The sequence below is a fragment of the Littorina saxatilis genome, linkage group LG4, assembly GCF_037325665.1.
Source record: "Littorina saxatilis isolate snail1 linkage group LG4, US_GU_Lsax_2.0, whole genome shotgun sequence".
NCBI classification, from domain to species: Eukaryota; Metazoa; Mollusca; class Gastropoda; order Littorinimorpha; family Littorinidae; genus Littorina; species Littorina saxatilis.
The window spans coordinates 7718589-7737197 of NC_090248.1; the positions used below are offsets into that span (position 1 = coordinate 7718589).

General features: G+C 40.4%; 1 protein-coding gene across 1 annotated transcript in view; it reads left to right on the forward strand.

Moving 5' to 3' along the window:
- Positions 1-15358, forward strand: part of LOC138963870 (uncharacterized) — a 19404-nt gene extending 4046 nt beyond the window's left edge. Inside the window, exons 3-5 of the mRNA XM_070335725.1 lie at positions 9667-9830; positions 11306-11490; positions 14352-15358. Coding sequence (XP_070191826.1) covers positions 9667-9830; positions 11306-11490; positions 14352-14401 — 399 coding nt within the window. The 3' untranslated portion in view covers positions 14402-15358. The remainder of the gene's footprint in view (positions 1-9666; positions 9831-11305; positions 11491-14351) is intronic.
- Positions 15359-18609: the final 3251 nt, after the last annotated feature.

Sequence of the window (18609 nt, forward strand, 5' to 3'; positions counted from 1 at the left end):
AAAAAACCCACAAACACTTAAGAGCATTGCATACATTATCCGAGTGCACAATGGAAACTAAACATCAGGGACAGTTTATTGTGTGATCACATGTGTGTGCAACTGCCTTTTAAAGGCCTTTAAGGATGCGGATCGTTTGATTTCTATTGGCAAAGAATTCCACAGAGATGATCCTGAAAAAGCTAAGCTGGATTTATAAAGATCTATACGAGGAATTGGAGGAAGTACATTTTGAGACCCATACCTCTTCGTAACATGTGTAAAATAGGATTGCACATAACTGGGCACATCACCATGAACTAATTTATACATAAAGACAGCCTTATTGTATGCAAGGTGGGTTTTTAGGGGAAGGAAATTAAGGCTGTTTAACTTCATTTCTGTAGACATGTGCGATTCATACAGGATAAGTTTTGCAGCACGACGGTACAAAGAATTGAGTTTCAATAAGTGAACATCACTGCAGCCATCCCACAATGTCGAAGCAAAATTAATATGAGGCATTATATGAGCATGAACGAACATTTTTAATGTTTCAGACTTTGCATAATGTTTGAGTTTTGACAACAAATACAAATTCCTTGATAACACTTTGCAGAGGTTGCTTATGTGTGTTTGCCATTTCATTTCTTCATCGACAGTTACACCAAGTATGCGATGTTCTTTAACTTGCTGTATTTGAGTTGTACCTAAGGACAGTTGTAATTTAAGAGGACTTATCTGATGCTTTTGTCTTGTGGTAATAACAATGCTTTTAGTTTTTTCTGGGTGCAGTATCATGGCATTTGATGTGCACCTCGCAACTTCGTCCAAAGTTTTTCAGGAAAGAATTTACTGATTCCAACGAGGTGTTACTGGTATGAATAGACGAATCGTCTGCAAAAAACTCGCATTTGACTTTATCATCCGATACATGTAAAGGCAAATCATTAACGTAAATACAAAAGAGAATAGGTCCTAATACAGACCCTTGAGGGACGCCATGTTTTACTAGTGCAGTAGACGAATTCTGGCATTGTAGAGTGACATATTGTGTCCGGTCAGCAAGATACGATTTAAAGAAGTCACAGACCGAATCGTTTCTCAAATAATAGTGTAAGGGAAAGTCGCCAATCCCGGAACAGTCGGCCAACTTGGAACACCTCAATATGCGATCAACGGGGAACAATTCATGAACAATTGTTTTGCAGAAATGTCTAGTGACATTCCTTGATATTATTCCAGCAAAAAAATGACTACCGCGGCAAAACAAAACAAATTGTACGTTTTTTAAACTTTTCTTCCTTCTTCTTCTTATTTCTACCGTCTACAATTCGTATTATTACTCTTTATCTATATACGTTCACGTAAAATGTTGATTGCTGTGATAAACCTTCATAGATTTGCAATAACTTGAACGGAAAAAAAAGATTTGAAACGTCACGTGTATCCAACAGAAAAACGCGAAATCCATGCAGGTGCCATGCGGCAATGATGGAACACATAAGAGAGGCAAACATGGAACAGTGTTCCAGCTTTGCCGCATTCTGTTCCATCTTACCCTCATCAAACAATAAACAGAACACTGCTGTTTTATTCACGTATTCAATTCTCTTTTCGGTTTTGTTGTGTTTTTCCTTTCTATAAGTTTTATTGAATGATTGATTGATTTGTTTGACAGTATTATTTATGAGACCCGAACGGCGGTGGTTACCAGAAGAAATGGGCTGCGCTTTGTCAGCAGTGAAAAAAGGAGATATGGGTTTGCGTTGCGCACAAGAGCATATGGTGTTACTGTCACAACTCTTAAAAGTCATTTAGAAGGAAACAAACAAATTTGCAAAAGAAGAAGTAAAGTTCACAGGAAGACCTTCTACATTAACACCAGAGATAGAACAAGAACTAATCAATAGCATTCTTGAAGCTGAAATAAATTTGCCAACGTCACCCCCATCGTTGTTTTGTACACTGTACATGGAGATTCTGGTCATTATGATTGCTTGGTGTCAGCAGCAAATGTAAGCTTACCTGCTGCTGATGTCCTGCAACGCACAACCACAAGCTCGTCGAAGAGATCATCACGAAAAAAACAATCTTCTCCTCACAAGCAAAAGCTGGAGATTTCACTTGCAAAAAGGCGTGCAGGTCAACAGAAAAGAGGAAAAAACGAAGCTACAAAATCTTCTGCTCAGAGAAACAAGAGGGGAATATCTTCTGATCAGAGGGGAAAAAGGAGAACATTCTCGACGATGCGTTCTATCCGGCCGGGGGAAAGCACTTGGTACTGCTTCATGTGTGGCACCAACTCCCATGAGAACATGATACAGTGCCAGAGGTGCACAGTGGGCACACGAGGACTGCGCTGACAGCAGCGGACTAAAGGACTTCGAAATCTGTACTTAGCAATGTTTGTGTGTCTGCAAAATCAGTTCTTAAATCTGTTATTAGTTATTTGTTTTGAGACTTTATGCGTAATGATTTTTACATTTGGTCAATTGGGCAGGTAGCCCTTTTATTATATTTAGTCAAGTTTTGACTAAATATTTTAACATCGAGGGGGAATCGAAACGAGGGTCGTGGTGTATGTGTGTCTGTCTGTCTGTCTGTGCGTGTGTGTGTGTGTGTGTGTGTGTGTAGAGCGATTCAGACTAAACTGCTGGACTGATCTTTATGAAATTTGACATGAGAGTTCCTGGGTATGAAATCCCCGAACCTTTTTTTCATTTTTTTGATAAATGTCTTTGATGACGTCATATCCGGCTTTTCGTGAAAGTTGAGGCGGCACTGTCACGCCCTCATTTTTCAACCAAATTGGTTGAAATTTTGGTCAAGTAATCTTCGACGAAGCCCGGACTTCGGTATTGCATTTCAGCTTGGTGGCTTAAAAATTAATTAATGACTTTGGTCATTAAAAATCTGAAAATTGTAAAAAAAAATAAAAATTTATAAAACGATCCAAATTTACGTTTATCTTATTCTCCATCATTTGCTGATTCCAAAAACATATAAATATGTTATATTCGGATTAAAAACAAGCTCTGAAAATTAAATATATAAAAATTATTATCAAAATTAAATTGTCGAAATCAATTTAAAAACACTTTCATCTTATTCCTTGTCGGTTCCTGATTCCAAAAACATATAGATATGATATGTTTGGATTAAAAACACGCTCAGAAAGTTCAAACGAAGAGTGGTACAGAAAAGCGTGCTATCCTTCTTAGCGCAACTACTACCCCGCTCTTCTTGTCAATTTCCCTGCCTTTGTCATGAGCGGTGGACTGACGATGCTACGAGTATACGGTCTTGCTGAAAAATTGCATTGCGTTTAGTTTCATTCTGTGAGTTCGACAGCTACTTGACTAAATGTTGTATTTTCGCCTTAAGCGACTTGTTCTTGGTTTGGTTGTGAAATATTTTTCGAGAAGGCCACTCGGGGATCTTCTTGCGTCAATCGTAACGCAAGACATGTAACTCTCACTGTGTCTCGGTTACGAATGACACAAAGTATTTTTGGACAGCTATGCATTTACATACGTATGCCTTTCTTTTCTATTTAAGGTCTGCGTTTTTCTTTTAACTTTTGGAATTGAGAGTTTAGGGTTGTGGTATTTTTTTTAATGTTTGTAGCTTTGATTTACGAGGAATGCATGTCGACCGTAACTTTTCTTGGGAAGGACACAGTCTTGTTTTATGTCCTTTGTTACTTGTTTTTTTAGTTACCTCAATTACCAGCCTTGTAAATAAATGACTCTGCAGATGAAAGCATATTAATTTATGGTGATTGTGTCAACTTAGACACATCTCTTTGTAGGAAATCCAGTACAGTCTTAGTTCTTAGGACTGATGTTAGAAGTGGTATTGTTGCTCTTAGAAGTGAAATGTTACATTTATCTGGGAGAGGTAGAAGAGACAGGGGTCAGTGCTGTAGAAACTGCACTTGAACATGTCATTAAATTCTAGATGTGCTGTGGGCAAATATTTTTCTGTCTTGTACTTGAGCCTCATTTCTTTTTCGTGATTGTAAGGTCTGCGACTGCAAGTCAGATTGTCACCCCAGGCTGAACGAGTCCGGAAGCAGAACAGCGAGCGATCCAAAGAGTACAGACAACGGCTAAAGCTGGACCCTGAACGCTACGATGTCTGCCATGAACGAACTTTGGAGAGGAACAGAAGACATGCTATTCTTACACAAACACGTTTGCACCCACGCGTATGGCTTTGCTTGCAAAGTACACCAACTTTTTGAAAAATACACTCAACGTTTTGGGAAAGTACTCTTGCCTCGGGTTTAGTGCAAACATGTCTGCATCTGGTTTGGTCTGACTCCCTTCTGACAGTGACAGTCTGGCAAGTTTGCTGATCATGCATAGCCCGAGTAGATTAATTTATTTGATGGGGGAAGCCAATTTTACGAACTTTGCAGTTATCATTATCATATTATTTTACATGTAGGCATTGGCAGCTAAAGCTATGTGTGAAAGCTGATCTGTGATTTTCTCTAGTCTTGTACATTGTGGTACTTTGAATGCTTGTGTGTATTTATTGGTAGAGGTGCACATTTTTTTTAAATCTCTGATTACCAATTTGTGATTGATCAAGTCTTGTATTTACCTTTGTAGGGTGCTAGTGTGCCATGTGTTTCTTTGATTATGTGCATGACTATTTGAGAGTGCAAGTGACACTTAATGTGTGGATGTGGAGGATATTCATGAGATTGACATTTCCCTTGGGCGTTTGTAATTTTACCTTGTTTTCTCCATGAACTTGCGTTTTAATTTTTCATTTTTATTTAACCAGTTTTGAGTGCAAAATTGTTTGTTTAATGACTTTTGACTCGTTCAGACTGGAATGTAATGTTCACGAACATTAACTGCAGGAACTTTCTGTATAAGCTGATGGTGTAAATATACCACTATTTGGGAATGTTTTGGTTAGTTTTCTGTTGTGTTTTTGAGATTCTTGCCATCCATTTTCCAATGAATTTGTACATTTGAAGACATCTTATCCTTATTTTGCACTTCCTGCATGTAACACCTGGCATTTTGGCATTTCTTATTCTCTTGTCACATTACAGTGTGTGTTCCTGACTTTGTGTGTCAACCGGAACATGAGACACAGTGCCATTTTCATGTCTTCCTTGACCCCGTTACAGTTGACACATCATGGAGCTAGTTTTTCTACTTTGCTTTCTTTTTCATGTGATTTTGAGGTTTGTTTGAGTTGCAAATGATGGTTTTAATAAAATATTCTAGTCTTTGAAACATCTTCTCTGTTTTTATTTTTTTTACAGGATTTCTTGTGACTGGAGTGTGTCAACTGTAACTCAGGACACAGTGATGGGTGTCTTATTTTTTAAAATACAAGGTCCATTTTAGAAGTTCCTCAATGAATCTCTTTTGGGATGTAAATCTTACTTGCTGAGTAAATTTGAAGCAAATCAGTTAAGAACTTATAAAGATACTTATGAAAATGCTGTGTCTCGCGTTATCGGCAATGCGATCGTGACGTCACAGCCACTGGTTTTCTAAGCGGCGGCCATCTTGGTAAGCAGGATATTGCGTGCTTCGGCTGCTACTAGTGCTAGTACTGGTTCAGTTAGCGTTTGGGAAGTTCTTCGGCTGTCATCATGGAAACCATGAATGTTCTGTATGAACGCTTAGTGGGACTTATTCACTGGCCAGATAGGCAGTCTCTGCATGACAGCATGCCACATGAGTTCATTGAGGCCTTTGGAAGAAATGTTGCTGTGATCATTGACTGCTTTGAGATTTTTATTGAAAAACCTTCAAATTGTAGGGCTCGCTCAGAGACATGGTCAAATTATAAACACAACCACACCATGAAATATCTCATAGGCATAACACCACAGGGGGTTATTTCATTTCTGTCGAAGGGGTGGGGAGGGAAGGCAAGTGATAAGATGATAACAGAAAATAGTGGATTTCTGAATCATCTGTTACCAGGAGACAAAGTGCTAGCAGATCGCGGCTTTGATATAGAGGAGATTGTAGGTCTTGCATGTGCAGAGGTGAAAATCCCTGCATTTACTAGGGGAAAGTGTCAGATGCATTCCCAGGACATTGAGCAGACAAGGAAAATTGCACATTTAAGGATCCATGTTGAACGTGTAATTGGCAATGTTGTAATGAAATATACCATTCTGAGTAGTACTATCCCCATCAATCTAATACTGCCTTGTGAAGGCGAGGATGTAACATTCCTCGACAAAATAGTGGTTGTTTGCTGTGCCCTGACCAACATGTGTCCAAGTGTGGTGTGATTGTGTTTGACTCTGAAGATGTGTGTGTATAGCATTCTGGAATCATCCCATTGTATCAGAATTGTGTTTACAACTTTCTTGTTGTGCTCTGACTTGTATGTGCAGTGACATGGTGATTTGTTCTGTTATTTTCAGAGTTTAAATGGCTTACATTAAGTAACAGTCACACCAACAAACACTGAAACAGGCACATATGTATGAACAGCTCAAGTCATGTGTATGGGACAGAAGAAAGATTTATTTTGTGTCACATTATCATTATAACATACACATGCATGTACATTCTATGAGTCTAGTACTAGTAGACAGCTGCACATTCTTTTTCCAATGTTGTACTTTTCTGTGCATGTGCTCACAGTACAAAAATAAAAAATAAAAACAGAACACATTTGTTTATGAAGTCAACCAAATATTTGTAATGTGTGTGTGTGTGTGTGTGTGTGAATTCAGATTTGGCACACAAATGAAACAACAAGTAAGTGTGCAAGACTTGCACAGTTAGGCAAATACATACTTCAAAATATGCAGTCACTCAGTCTTATAACCTCAAACAGCATGACACTGACAGAAAACCCCCAGACAGCTACACTAAGCTAAAGTGACATGTCAAGGCAAGCCGGACAAAACCAAGCATCATCTTTCCCTGGCAAATGATCAAGTCCAACACATGCCGTGTGGTACCACTGAACTTTGCAATTTTCACTGTCACAAGCAACCATGTCACCACTTTCAGGCTTGCGACACAAACACCACACACTGACTTTTCTCCTGGGCTTGCCCTTGGAACAAATAACTCTTTTGGTTCTTTTCGGGGGAGGATTGCTTTTCTGAGGACTGAGTGGCATTCTTTCAGAAGTTCTGGTTAGATGCTGTGTCTGTGAATCTGGAGTGACAATCACAGATGTTGAAGCTGTGTGAATGTTTGTGAAGTGGTTTACAACCATCTCTGGCAGGACAACTCTTTGAAAAAATGCCTTGGCTTTTTCCTCTGTGCACTGCAAAAAGGCAGCGTCTGGCTCCACCCTCACAACCAAAAAATCTACTGTGGTCCACACAACAAAGTCACAGTAATCAGCCTTGGTTGCAAGAAGCTGACACTGAACCTGGGCGTAATAGGGATGGCCAGGTTTCAGTACAAATTCCCCATCACTTTGCAACGACAAACAGAAACATGTATCATTGCACGCCTCACGCACAGTCACCTCTCAGTGCTGCTTACCAAGATGGCCGACGCATCACGCGTGCATGGGAACACCTACGTCATCGCGCATTGCCGATAGTTCACACAGCTATGTTGATGCGTTTTTTTGTTTTTTCGCAAAAAGTAAAGCCCAAGTTATCTTTTTGGTTATGGAAATAGTTACACTATACAAAGTCAATTAGTGTATAAAGATAAGACAGTATTATTTCCAGTTTGGTTTTCAACCCCAAATGTCCCATTTTGGCAAGCACGTTTTGGCACAGGCTCATATACACACATGCGCGCACGCACCCGCATAGCATACCAATTCAGATAGAGAGAGAGAGAGAGCGAGTGTGTGTGTGTGTGTGTGTGTGCGTGTGTGTGCGCGTGTGTGTGTGTGTGTGTGAGTTTGTGTGTGTGTGTGTGAGTGTGTGTGTGTGTGTGTGTGAGAGATAAGAGAGAGAGAGAGAGTGTGTGTGTGTGTGTGCGTGTGCGTGTGTGTGTGTGTGAGTGTGTGTGTGTGTGAGAGAGAGAGAGTGAGAGAGAGAGAGTGAGAGAGAGAGAGAGTGAGAGAGAGTGAGAGAGAGAGAGACAGAGACAGAGACAGAGAGAGAGAGAGAGAGAGAGAGAGAGAGAGAGAGAGAGAAAGAGAGACATACAGAAAGAGAGACATAGTTACAGTCAAAAAAAGGGAGAAAGAATGGGGAATTGGAAAAAGATGTCAAGGATGTTTTGCACAGTTTACTAATATCCGGCCCGTGTTGACATTGGAGCCTCGTGTCCCCGGTTTCTTTGCAATGCCAATGGACTTGTATAATCAAACGATTGTAGAGTTCGGTCCACAAAAGACCTTTCTTGCAGTAAAACCTTTTTATGGAGAGGAAGGGAAACCGACCGACAGACAGACAGACAGACACAGGGAGAGAGTGTGTGTGCGTTTGGGTGTTTGTGTGTGTGTGTGTGTGTGTGTGTGTGTGAGAGAGAGAGAGAGAGAGAGAGAGAGAGAGAGAGAGACACACACACACACACACACACACACACACACACACACACACACACACACACACAGATTGATTAGCTGCCATATGGGATTGTTGCCGTATATTCTGTCCTGGGTACCCCCACAGAAAGTAGTCGGGTGGGTTGAGATCAGGGGAGTAGGGTGGCCAAGGGAAGTCAGTGCGTCGTGAAATGAGCCTATCGCCACAGAAGAGGAGGCTGGATAGAGAATAAGTGGATAATGTGTTGCTGTAAGTTTATTGTTACGTTACTTTGTTAGAATGTATGTTTATATGATTTTTAAATAGTATGGTTTTATTCCTATTTAATATGTAAAGCGCGGAGAGCATAATTTACTGTGGTTCGCGCTATATAAGCTGTCATTATTAGTATTATTATATTGTCAACTGCTAATTACAGACCAATTTCTACCAAATTTGCAAGAGATAATTTCCCATCATTCTACTATTGCTTGGTGAAGACATTTTCAAAATCTCTCTTCGCAGTCAAAAATGAGATCAAAAAGAAAATAGGGCGCTTTTTTTGGACCACCCTGTAGGCTATACTTCTTTTCAGTACTGAACGTGTAAAGCAAGCAGTGTGTTTTTCTTGCAAGGAAAATGTCTGTTTGAACGACAGCCCGGAATGACCGTTTTGGACCGGCACGGTTGGCCTAGTGGTAAGGCGTCCGCCTGATCGGGAGGTCGTGGGTTCAAACCCCGGCCGGGTCATACCTAAGACTTTAAAATTGGCAATCTAGTGGCTGCTCCGCCTGGCATCTGGCATTATGGGGTTAGTGCTAGGACTGGTTGGTCCGGTGTCAGAATAATGTGACTGGTTGAGACATGAAGCCTGTGCTGCGACTTCTGTCTTGTGTGTGGCGCACGTTATATGTCAAAGCAGCACCGCCCTGATATGGCCCTTCGTGGTCGGCTGGGCGTTAAGCAAACAAACAAACAAACAAATGACCGTTGTGGGTTCAGAGCGCACTCCTACTCATGCACGCACAAGCGTATTCTAAATACATAAGGCTTTTTATTCGAGTAAGTTATAAAAGAGTACATGCGTTACGTTCTGTTGTTAAAACAGACTGTTAAGTTATTCTTGTTATTTGAGAACAGAATGAAACATAGGATGAGGCTTCTCAGCCAAACAAATCAGAAAAGAAAAAGACAAACAAACATGAAAATAGACCTTTTTTCTTTTCTTAATTTTATCACAGGTAAGTGTGCAACTATACAGCCAGGGAGTCAATGTCGTGGACCTTGTTTTCAACGGAACCGGAAGTGATGTGACGTCATGGATGACGCCATCACGAATTCTACAGACGCCCTGGAGTGATATATCCAAGAACGAATCCAACTACAACAAGTTTGGCATTAACCCGTAAGTAGTTTACGAAACATGATTTTGCAAATTCACCTCCTATTCTCCCGGTCTCTGTGTCTCTCTCCCTCTGCCTATCTCTGTCTCTGTCTCTCTTTCTCTGTCAATTTCTATAGATCTGCCTCTCATCGTCGGGTTACATTGTAACCTCGAGACTAGGACAGTGTAAACTTTTGTGTCTGCAGACCCTTTGTTTTCATCAGGTTAGGGTGTGGAATCCATTGAGCTGTTGGCAAAGCCATCCAGTTGAAAGGGGTCTGTATTCTGTCTTTGTGTCGCTTGTTTGTTGGTTCTTTTGCTGTTCCCTTGCTGCAACCCCCGTCGTTATGACATCAGATGGGTTTTTGTACGTGTTTTTTTCTAAAACACATTACTTCACAGTTATAAGGATTGAGCATGCCTTTGCTTTTTCCAAGCGGTTTACCTTTTAGTTAATTTTGTGCTGCTTTTCGCCAAATTGTGTTTATTAGAAATATGTAGCTCTGCTTTAATTGAAACTAGCATTCAGGCACCGGCTTCGCCCGGTGTGGCCTTTAAGGCATGTGCTGCCCACCATTCCTATTTACATTGTTTTTATGGAATGATTTACCTCCCTTTCTTGAGAAAATTCCAGATAATTGACCAGCAGTTTCAACTAATCATGCTTCACCCTTAGAAGCGGTATGTTGGTATGATAAGAGTTACCTCCTGTCCGTGGATAACAAAGCAAGAATCACCTGCCTTAGATTCTAGAAATATCTGGAACTGTCCAGTTAATATTTCTTCTTCTTTTCTTCCCCTTATAGGAGCCTACAGAGTCTCTATTATCACTGGCATTATGTGCTTGCTAAGGTGAACAGTAGGCACTGCACTGGCCTTGCACTATATAGGCTGTATTCAATAAAGGGGAGGTCCATAATATGAGAAAGGAAACAATGAATCAAGAAACTAAAACCCAGTTGCACATTCTGTGGCTCCTAGGCAGTGTGCATGCATGCTATCTTTTTCTTACCTCTTGCCATCTCGGAGGTATGGCGACCACAGACACACACACACACAACACACAACACACAACACACAACACACAACACACACACACACTTAAATCCATTTGTATATATGTAATAGATGACCGGTTTAAAGATGACACCCGTAACTGATGACTCACTTCCTGCGCGATTTTACTTGGGCTATGACGACTTCCTGCACGATATCAGTGACATAGGGTGCATGTTTGACCAATGGTTTGTTTCAGTTCGTCATTTGATCTGTAAAAACGCAATAAAACATGATAAATGTAATTTTTTTGCGGCATGCGATAAGTTATTTAAAGTCCAGTAAAAAAAAAAAAATCTTAATTGTGTCCAATCTAGTGTTTCAGTCATGTGCGGTCAATGTTAAGTTTCAGTTTAATCGTTTCACGGTCTGTGTTTGTGTATATATGTATTCGCTGCTATTTGATCAACCTTGTTCACCCCCCCTATTTATCCCCACAGATATCCAGTACACACTCGCTACTTCTTCATCAACCAGAACTACGGTGGCTGCGCGATTGACGCGGGCTGGCTATGTGCCGCAGACTTAATCCACAGCACCAGAGTCGCGTGCAGCTGGGAAGACTATCCCTACCCCGCACTTCTCTACAGCACCTCCACCACGGTCTCCACATGGGCAGACGAGAGTAAGTAGAGCTGATTAGTATCCTTAGCGAAATATGACTTTATTCAGTTATTCTGCATTTTTTTTCTGCCGCATTTCTGAATAATGTCATCATCCGCCGAATCATCGTTTTTTTCTGCAGAAAAACATTTTACTGCAGTAAAATTGATATCAAGAATGCTGCAGTAAAACGGTGCTAACGTTGTTTTACTGCAGAAAAACGTCTTTTTCTGCAGCATTTTGTACTTGCTCGTTATAATATTGGAGACGTGAGATCCCCCTCTGTTGAGAGATGGACTCGTCCAAAATGACCCAGTTAACAGGGAGCGCAATGACGATAAACTATCACGAGAAAAAAAATACACACATCAAGTAAAGGTAATGAAAGTGCCTGTTGTGTTGTTGGGTCAATGAGGGCAGCAGATGCGCCACAATCGGCAGCCGGTGTAGGGCGGGGATATAGCTCAGTTGGTAGAGCGCTTGATTTGTATTCAGTTGGCCGCTGTCAGCTTGAGTTCGATCCCAGGTTCGGCGGAAATTTATTTCAGAGTCAAATTTGTGTGCAGACTCTCTTCGGTGTCCGAACTCCCCCCCCCCCGTGTAGGCCTATACTACATTGGGTGTGCACGTTAAAGATCCCACGATTGACAAAAGGGTCTTTCCTGGCAAAAATTACTTAGGCACAGTTAATAATTGTCTACCTATACCCGTGTGACTTGGAATAATAGGCCGTGAAAGGTAAATATGCGCCGAAATGGCTGCAATTACTGGCCGTATAAAATTTCATCTCACACGGCATCACTGCAGAGCGCCTAGAACTGTACCCACAGAATATGCGCGATATAAGCCTCATTGATTGATTGATTAATTAACGACCGGCCACCCAGCTCCGCTTCACTGAAGCCGAGTATCCTTTGTTCGCTGACCGCTTCAATGGGGCGAAACGCGTAAGTGCGGTGTACCCGTTGATAAGAATGCAGTTCCGTGTTGCATGTTCGGCTCACAGTCGATTGTCTTCTTCTTCTTCTTCCGTAGAGGACTGGGTTCTTGTGAACGTCTCAGAGTCCTGGGGTTGAGTCACTGTTACCGAGAGTGGCTAGCTCCGGCAAACAGGGAGGGGATGTTTAAAGCTATGTACTGGCATGGGATGGGATTGGAATATCAAAGAATTCATAGCGTGCACGCCGCGGCGCATATACTCCACCCCTTCACACACCTTCAAGCACACATGAGCAAGGAATTATTACATTCCAACGTAATTGTTTAGTGTTAATAAACTTTGTAAAGGTTAACGTTTTGGTTGTAAGTTTGTGTAGGTTAGTTTTAATCTTAAAAACACTTTCATCTCTTTCTATTCATACAGTTTCACTCTTTGACTTTGTCATTTTACAATTTGTATTTGACAATTACGTTGGAATGTAGGCGGCGGAGACACACACAGAGTAAAGGATGATCTCCCTTGCTCATGACGTAATTTCTATGCATTCTCGCTCTTGACGTCATTCTATATATATATATATATATATATATATATACATTGTAAGTGTGTGTGTGTGTGTGTGTGTGTGTGTGTGTGTGTGTGTGTGTGTGTGTGTGTGTGTGTGTGTGTGTGAACCTATTTGAATCAATTTTACGCTAGCTTTGACATTTGCTATGTTGACGTATGAACTTTTTCTTTTTTTGTACATAGCATTTGTTTCTGTGTCTGTTAATTATTCGGAAAGTTCATAAAAGTTTTGATGACATTATAAGATGTTTGATGGGTTGTTGACAGACCAGCTTTTTTGTCGGTCCGAGGGGGAGCATATCGTCTTTTGTTTCATATTTATTGACCAAGGCCGAAGGCCGCGGTCAATAAATATGAAACAAAAGTCGATATGCCCCCCGAGGACCGACAAAAAAGCTGGTCTGTCAACAAACCACCAAACATAGTTTTTGTCATCATTTTGGTAGTGAGAAAATAAGTGCACAATCAACCCAGGGAGCCATCCTTTGAAATACGGGTTCCGTGCTGATATACCACACGAGTCCCGGTTTGATAACCACTGGCAATCAAAGCTGGCGTGTGAAAGCACCTTTCTGTGTTTTTGAGTTCATTAAATGTTGGGATGAATATGTCAGATTTCAGGATGCACAGTTCTGTAGGTTCATCTCGGTATTCCACCCCCTCGGCTTTCTGTTGTAGATATTAAGCTGAGTGATCGAATGTGGAAGCTACGTTTGGTCAAAGGTCACAGAAGATTTGCGTCGTGCAGCGAAGGAAAGAATCGCGATCTTGTTTCCGACTCAGTACCTCTTTGTTTTTCATTAGACCTGTCATTCTGCTTGCTCGGTTTTGTTAGATGTTTGCATATCTTGTTGCTATTTTCTTTGCTTTTATTATTGTTTTTATTTTGTGCTTTGTTTATCGATACAACGTTTTGTGCACGGGTCAAAATGTGTGTGTCAGGGGTCGTTTTACTTGAACTTGACGTTCGTGTTTCTCCGAACGTCTGTGTATCGAAACACAGATAGACGCACTCCATGACTCTGTAAGAAGACAAAACATATCGCTAGGTTTCATTTGGTTTTGATGAATGTATGACCTTTCATGAAGTAGTTTTGTTTTTTGTTTACTTTTTCCAGTTTGCCAGTTCGTTTTTGGAACTTTGCAAATCAGTGTCGTGTCGTCTGTTTAGGTCTGGGGAAACACCAATGAAAAGAGCCGAAGAATCCCCGAGCGTTTCTATTGGGTTTGCTTTTGATTATCCATGTATAACCTGCTTCCTGCAACTTTGGTAACCGGGGATTTATTGCCTGGGGAACATGAGATTTATTTCCCAGGTGCTTGTGAATGAAAATTCGTGAAAATGATGACAATATATCTTGTTATATCTGTTTCAGATTCCACTGTTGGCCTGGCAGATGTTATGGCCATTCTTATTAAGTTCTGATGACTCTACTTCACTCTGTCCTTTCACATACAAACAGACAGACAGACAGACAGACAGACAGACAGGCGCGCATACACACACACACACACACACACACACGCACACACACACAAACACGCACACACACACACACACAAACAAACATACACACACACACACAAACACATGCTTGTTGGGATTTAGGTACTCAAGCCTGTTAACTAGCAAATGCAAGCTCATTTCACGGTTGCCAGGGTTTAAGAAGTAGGAGGCAGAGAGGAACGGGAAATACAGACAGGAGTACATCGAAAGTTTACATTCTGCAATTAATACCTTAACTTAAGCATGAAAGCACCACGTCTAAAATGTTGCATATTTAAGATTGATTTAAGGCGCTTATGTTGTGTATTGTTGCTGTTATTAAGATTATTATATTTAAGATTGTAAGGCTATTGAAAGAACTTTTTTAGAATTTGCGCCCTATAAATACCTTTATTATTATTATTATTTAAGTTATTGAGACATCACAGTGCGCTAAGAGATTTCTAGAGCAAATCGAGAAAATTAATTATTGCACGAAGCGCGAAGCGCTGAGTTTAATAATTATTTTCAAGATTTGCTCTATAAATCTCTTAGCGCACTGTGATTGTTTCAATGACGATATTGTCAGTAACGACACTGGATTAGAACGTTTGAAAAGGCACATTTTTTCTGCCAGCGTTCGGATAAACTGTGGACAGGTCGAGTTAGAAATTGAGGGTCAAGCATAATTTTGTAATGTGGAGAAGATGTCACTACATGTCACTAACACGGAGGATGAGAAGAATCTTCTCAAATCAAAAGAAGGGGAACAGCCTCGCTTTGGCAAAGGGCGGAAGAATACGCTCTGTGCAAAAAGTTAGCGCACTCCAAGAGTGCGCTAACAGTTTTAAGCGCATTGCCATTAGCCAATCAACTGTTTCACATCAGTCATGTGACACCAGTACTTACTGACAATTATTATTATTATTATTATTTAAGTTATTGAGACATCCCAGTGCACTAAGGGATTTATAGAGCAAATCGAGAAAATTCATTATTGAACGAAGCGCATAGCGCTGAGTTCAATAATCATTTTCGAGATTTGCTCTATAAATCCCTTAGTGCACTGGGATTGTTTCAATAACGATATTGTCAGTACCGCCAGAGAAAAAAGAAGATTCAAAACGCACATTTTGCAACGCGCATTTGAATAGGCGTAACTGTGTGGTCAGGTTTGTGTCAGATCTACTTTTGTGTGGGCTGTCTCAAGTGTGTCGTGCTTTCGTCACACGCAAACTCTTGTTTAATTTCTGTTGGTAAATTCCAGTGTAGCGTTAAGCTAAAAAGTGATGATCTTTCATAGAGACCTCATTTAAACTCGGAGAAAGGACTGTGCTCTTAGTTATTTGCGATTCGAAACCTTCATCGATCTTCGACAGATTGACCGTGCAGAGTGTTGCCCCTTGCCAAGGTCGACGGTAAGCACATTTTCAAAATAAATGTGGCATGCTTCTCGTGTGGTATCTTCACTCATCGGGGAGTCTGGTACTAAATATGAACGGTAAGAATGCTCGGAACCCTACACGTACCCTACACGTATTATATCAATATCGTTTTATCGTTCACATTTGCCCAACATGTAATTTTCTGAGCGGGATTTATGTCGTCTGCTGGGCTATGGCAATCGAACCACTGCACTGAGTCTCATTTCATAAACAAAAATTGCTCGTCACGTTGCACTGAGTCTGCACGCATGAGGCAGGCTGGTAATAAGTCTTATATATGGTAAGAACGTTCTAAACCCTACACGTGTTCGATTCAGATTGTTCTTGCCTTGAAATAATAATTCGGAAAACATTCATTTACTGAACAGATGCAGTCGTATTTCAGTGTAGTCTGCTACGTGCTGATCTAGCTGCTACGTTATCGGAATAACACTTGTGTTTTCTGTTAGCTGCTGGGAATTGTATACTAACTCATCATTTGGTAATGTGGATAATAAGCTACATGCCACTAACATGGCATAATTATGAGAGGAATCTTCGCAAGTCGAAACTGAAAAATTAGACACAGCGGGTTCTATTTTTAGATCAGTGGCAACTGTGGCACAGGCACATGCAATCTGTCAGAAAAAAACCCACTTCTGCTTTAATTGAGAAGCAGGAAATTTATGGTCATAATCATTGGTATTGTGGAGAGTATAAGCTACATGTCATTAATTAATTCTGAGGATGAGAGTACACTCTCGCTCAGGCAAAGGGCGGAAGAATACGCTCTGTGGAAAAGTTAGCACTCCAAGAGTGCGCTAACAGTTTTAGCGCATCGCCATTAGCCAATCAACTGGTTCACATCAGTGATGTGACACCAGTACTTACTGACAATTATTATTATTATTATTATTATTCTGACACTGTTCAGAAGGTATCCCCGCATGGTTTGTGCTGACATAATCCCAAATCCCATTTACATCGACCTGTGTAATTTTGGGGCGATCTGATATAGCTTTTCGAACAGAAACATTCCCACCACATGCACGTTTATTTGAAGTTCAGAAAGAAATGTGTTATTGCTTTTTTCAAAATTCTTTTTGTTATCTTGTGACGTAAGTTGTTTCAAATAAACTTGTTCCTGTTACTTCACCATCTGTTTGTCTGTGAATGTTTATATCCGGGTGCGCGCGCGCGCGTGTGTGTGTGAGTGTGTGTGTGTGTGTGTGTGTACGTGTGTGTGTGTACGTGTGTGTGTGTGTGTGTGTGTGTGTGTGCTTGCGCAAGTTCGTGTATGCGTGTGTGTAAAATGTCATTTTATTGACACCAACTCTCGCAATCCAAATCTGTCTCTGCGCGATGCTGTTACAACCGTTGTGCATATCCCCGGATTCTCCGGCGTGATTATGATAACGCCGAGTAAAGGCCTTACTTTGCCATTTATGGCTGTGCACAATTAGAGAGAGTGCAGCTTCAAAGAAATACAAAGACCAACACTCCAAACAACTAATTAAAATCTGAAGTTTGTTTTATTAAATAGAGAGTGCAGCTTCAAGGAAATACAAAGACCAACACTCCAAATAACTAATTAAAATCTGAAGTTTGCTTTATTAAATAGAGAGTGCAGCTTCAAAGAAAAACAAGGACCAACACTCCAAATAACTAATTAAAATCTGAAGTTTGTTTTATTAAATAGAGAGTGCAGCTTCAAAGAAAAACACAGACCAACACTCCAAATAACTAATTAAAATCTGAAGTTTGTTTTATTAAATACAGTATGCTGATTTTACTACAAAGCATACTGTTCGCTGTGAGCCAGACAAGAACGAAAGCTCTCGTATATGTTTCGTGTCAGAGAATGATAGAGAATATAATGCAATCACTTTTGAATCCGTTCTTGAAATATCAGCTTTGATAAGATTTTTGAGATTTTTAATGAAAATGGGGAAAACACTTCTTGGGATATTATCTGCAAGAATTCACATGTTAAGTTGGGTAAATATCTGTTTGCCAGGAAAAGTAAGATATTAAAAAAAAGGGCGGGAAAAAAGGGGAGAGGAGAAGGAAGAACGACGAAGGCGCTGGCATGGGAGATTGATGAAACAAGGGCAAGTAGCAAAGGGCGGGAGTGAAAGGCAGGAATTAATAGTGGGGAGGGTGGTGGGGGTTAAAAACGACAAGAATGAAAGTACCCAGGATTGATTTAAGAACTTACGTCAAAGAAACATCACACAAAAATAAAATGAGTTTGTAAATTTGTAGAAGTTGCTCTGCTGTTACATCTAAGGGCCTTTTTAAAAGTAAAATAAAACACAGTGCAAAGTTCTATCGTTATTTGTCTGGAAGATGAATCTTTCCCAAACACTACATGTTTTATCAACAAACGTCGATTTGGACCATTCAAATATCACTTTTTGGGACAAAAACTCTTTATCTGAGTTTTTTTTCTTCTCAAGAACGTTGAACCAAAACGTTAAAAGCCTCCCAAAGCATCAAAACCTAATGTGCGTGACATCTGTGCCCTCAACATCACTGGACAAAAATACATCACAATACGCGTTTGTTGCTTTGCAAACAAACATTGTCGTCTTATGTACTTTCGGAAAATCCGTTACCAGATCCATCACTATCACCAAATCTGTTTTATATCTAATGTATTTTCGGAAAATCCAATGCCAGATGCTTAATATCACCAAATCTGTTTTATTTGTAAAGGTTTTA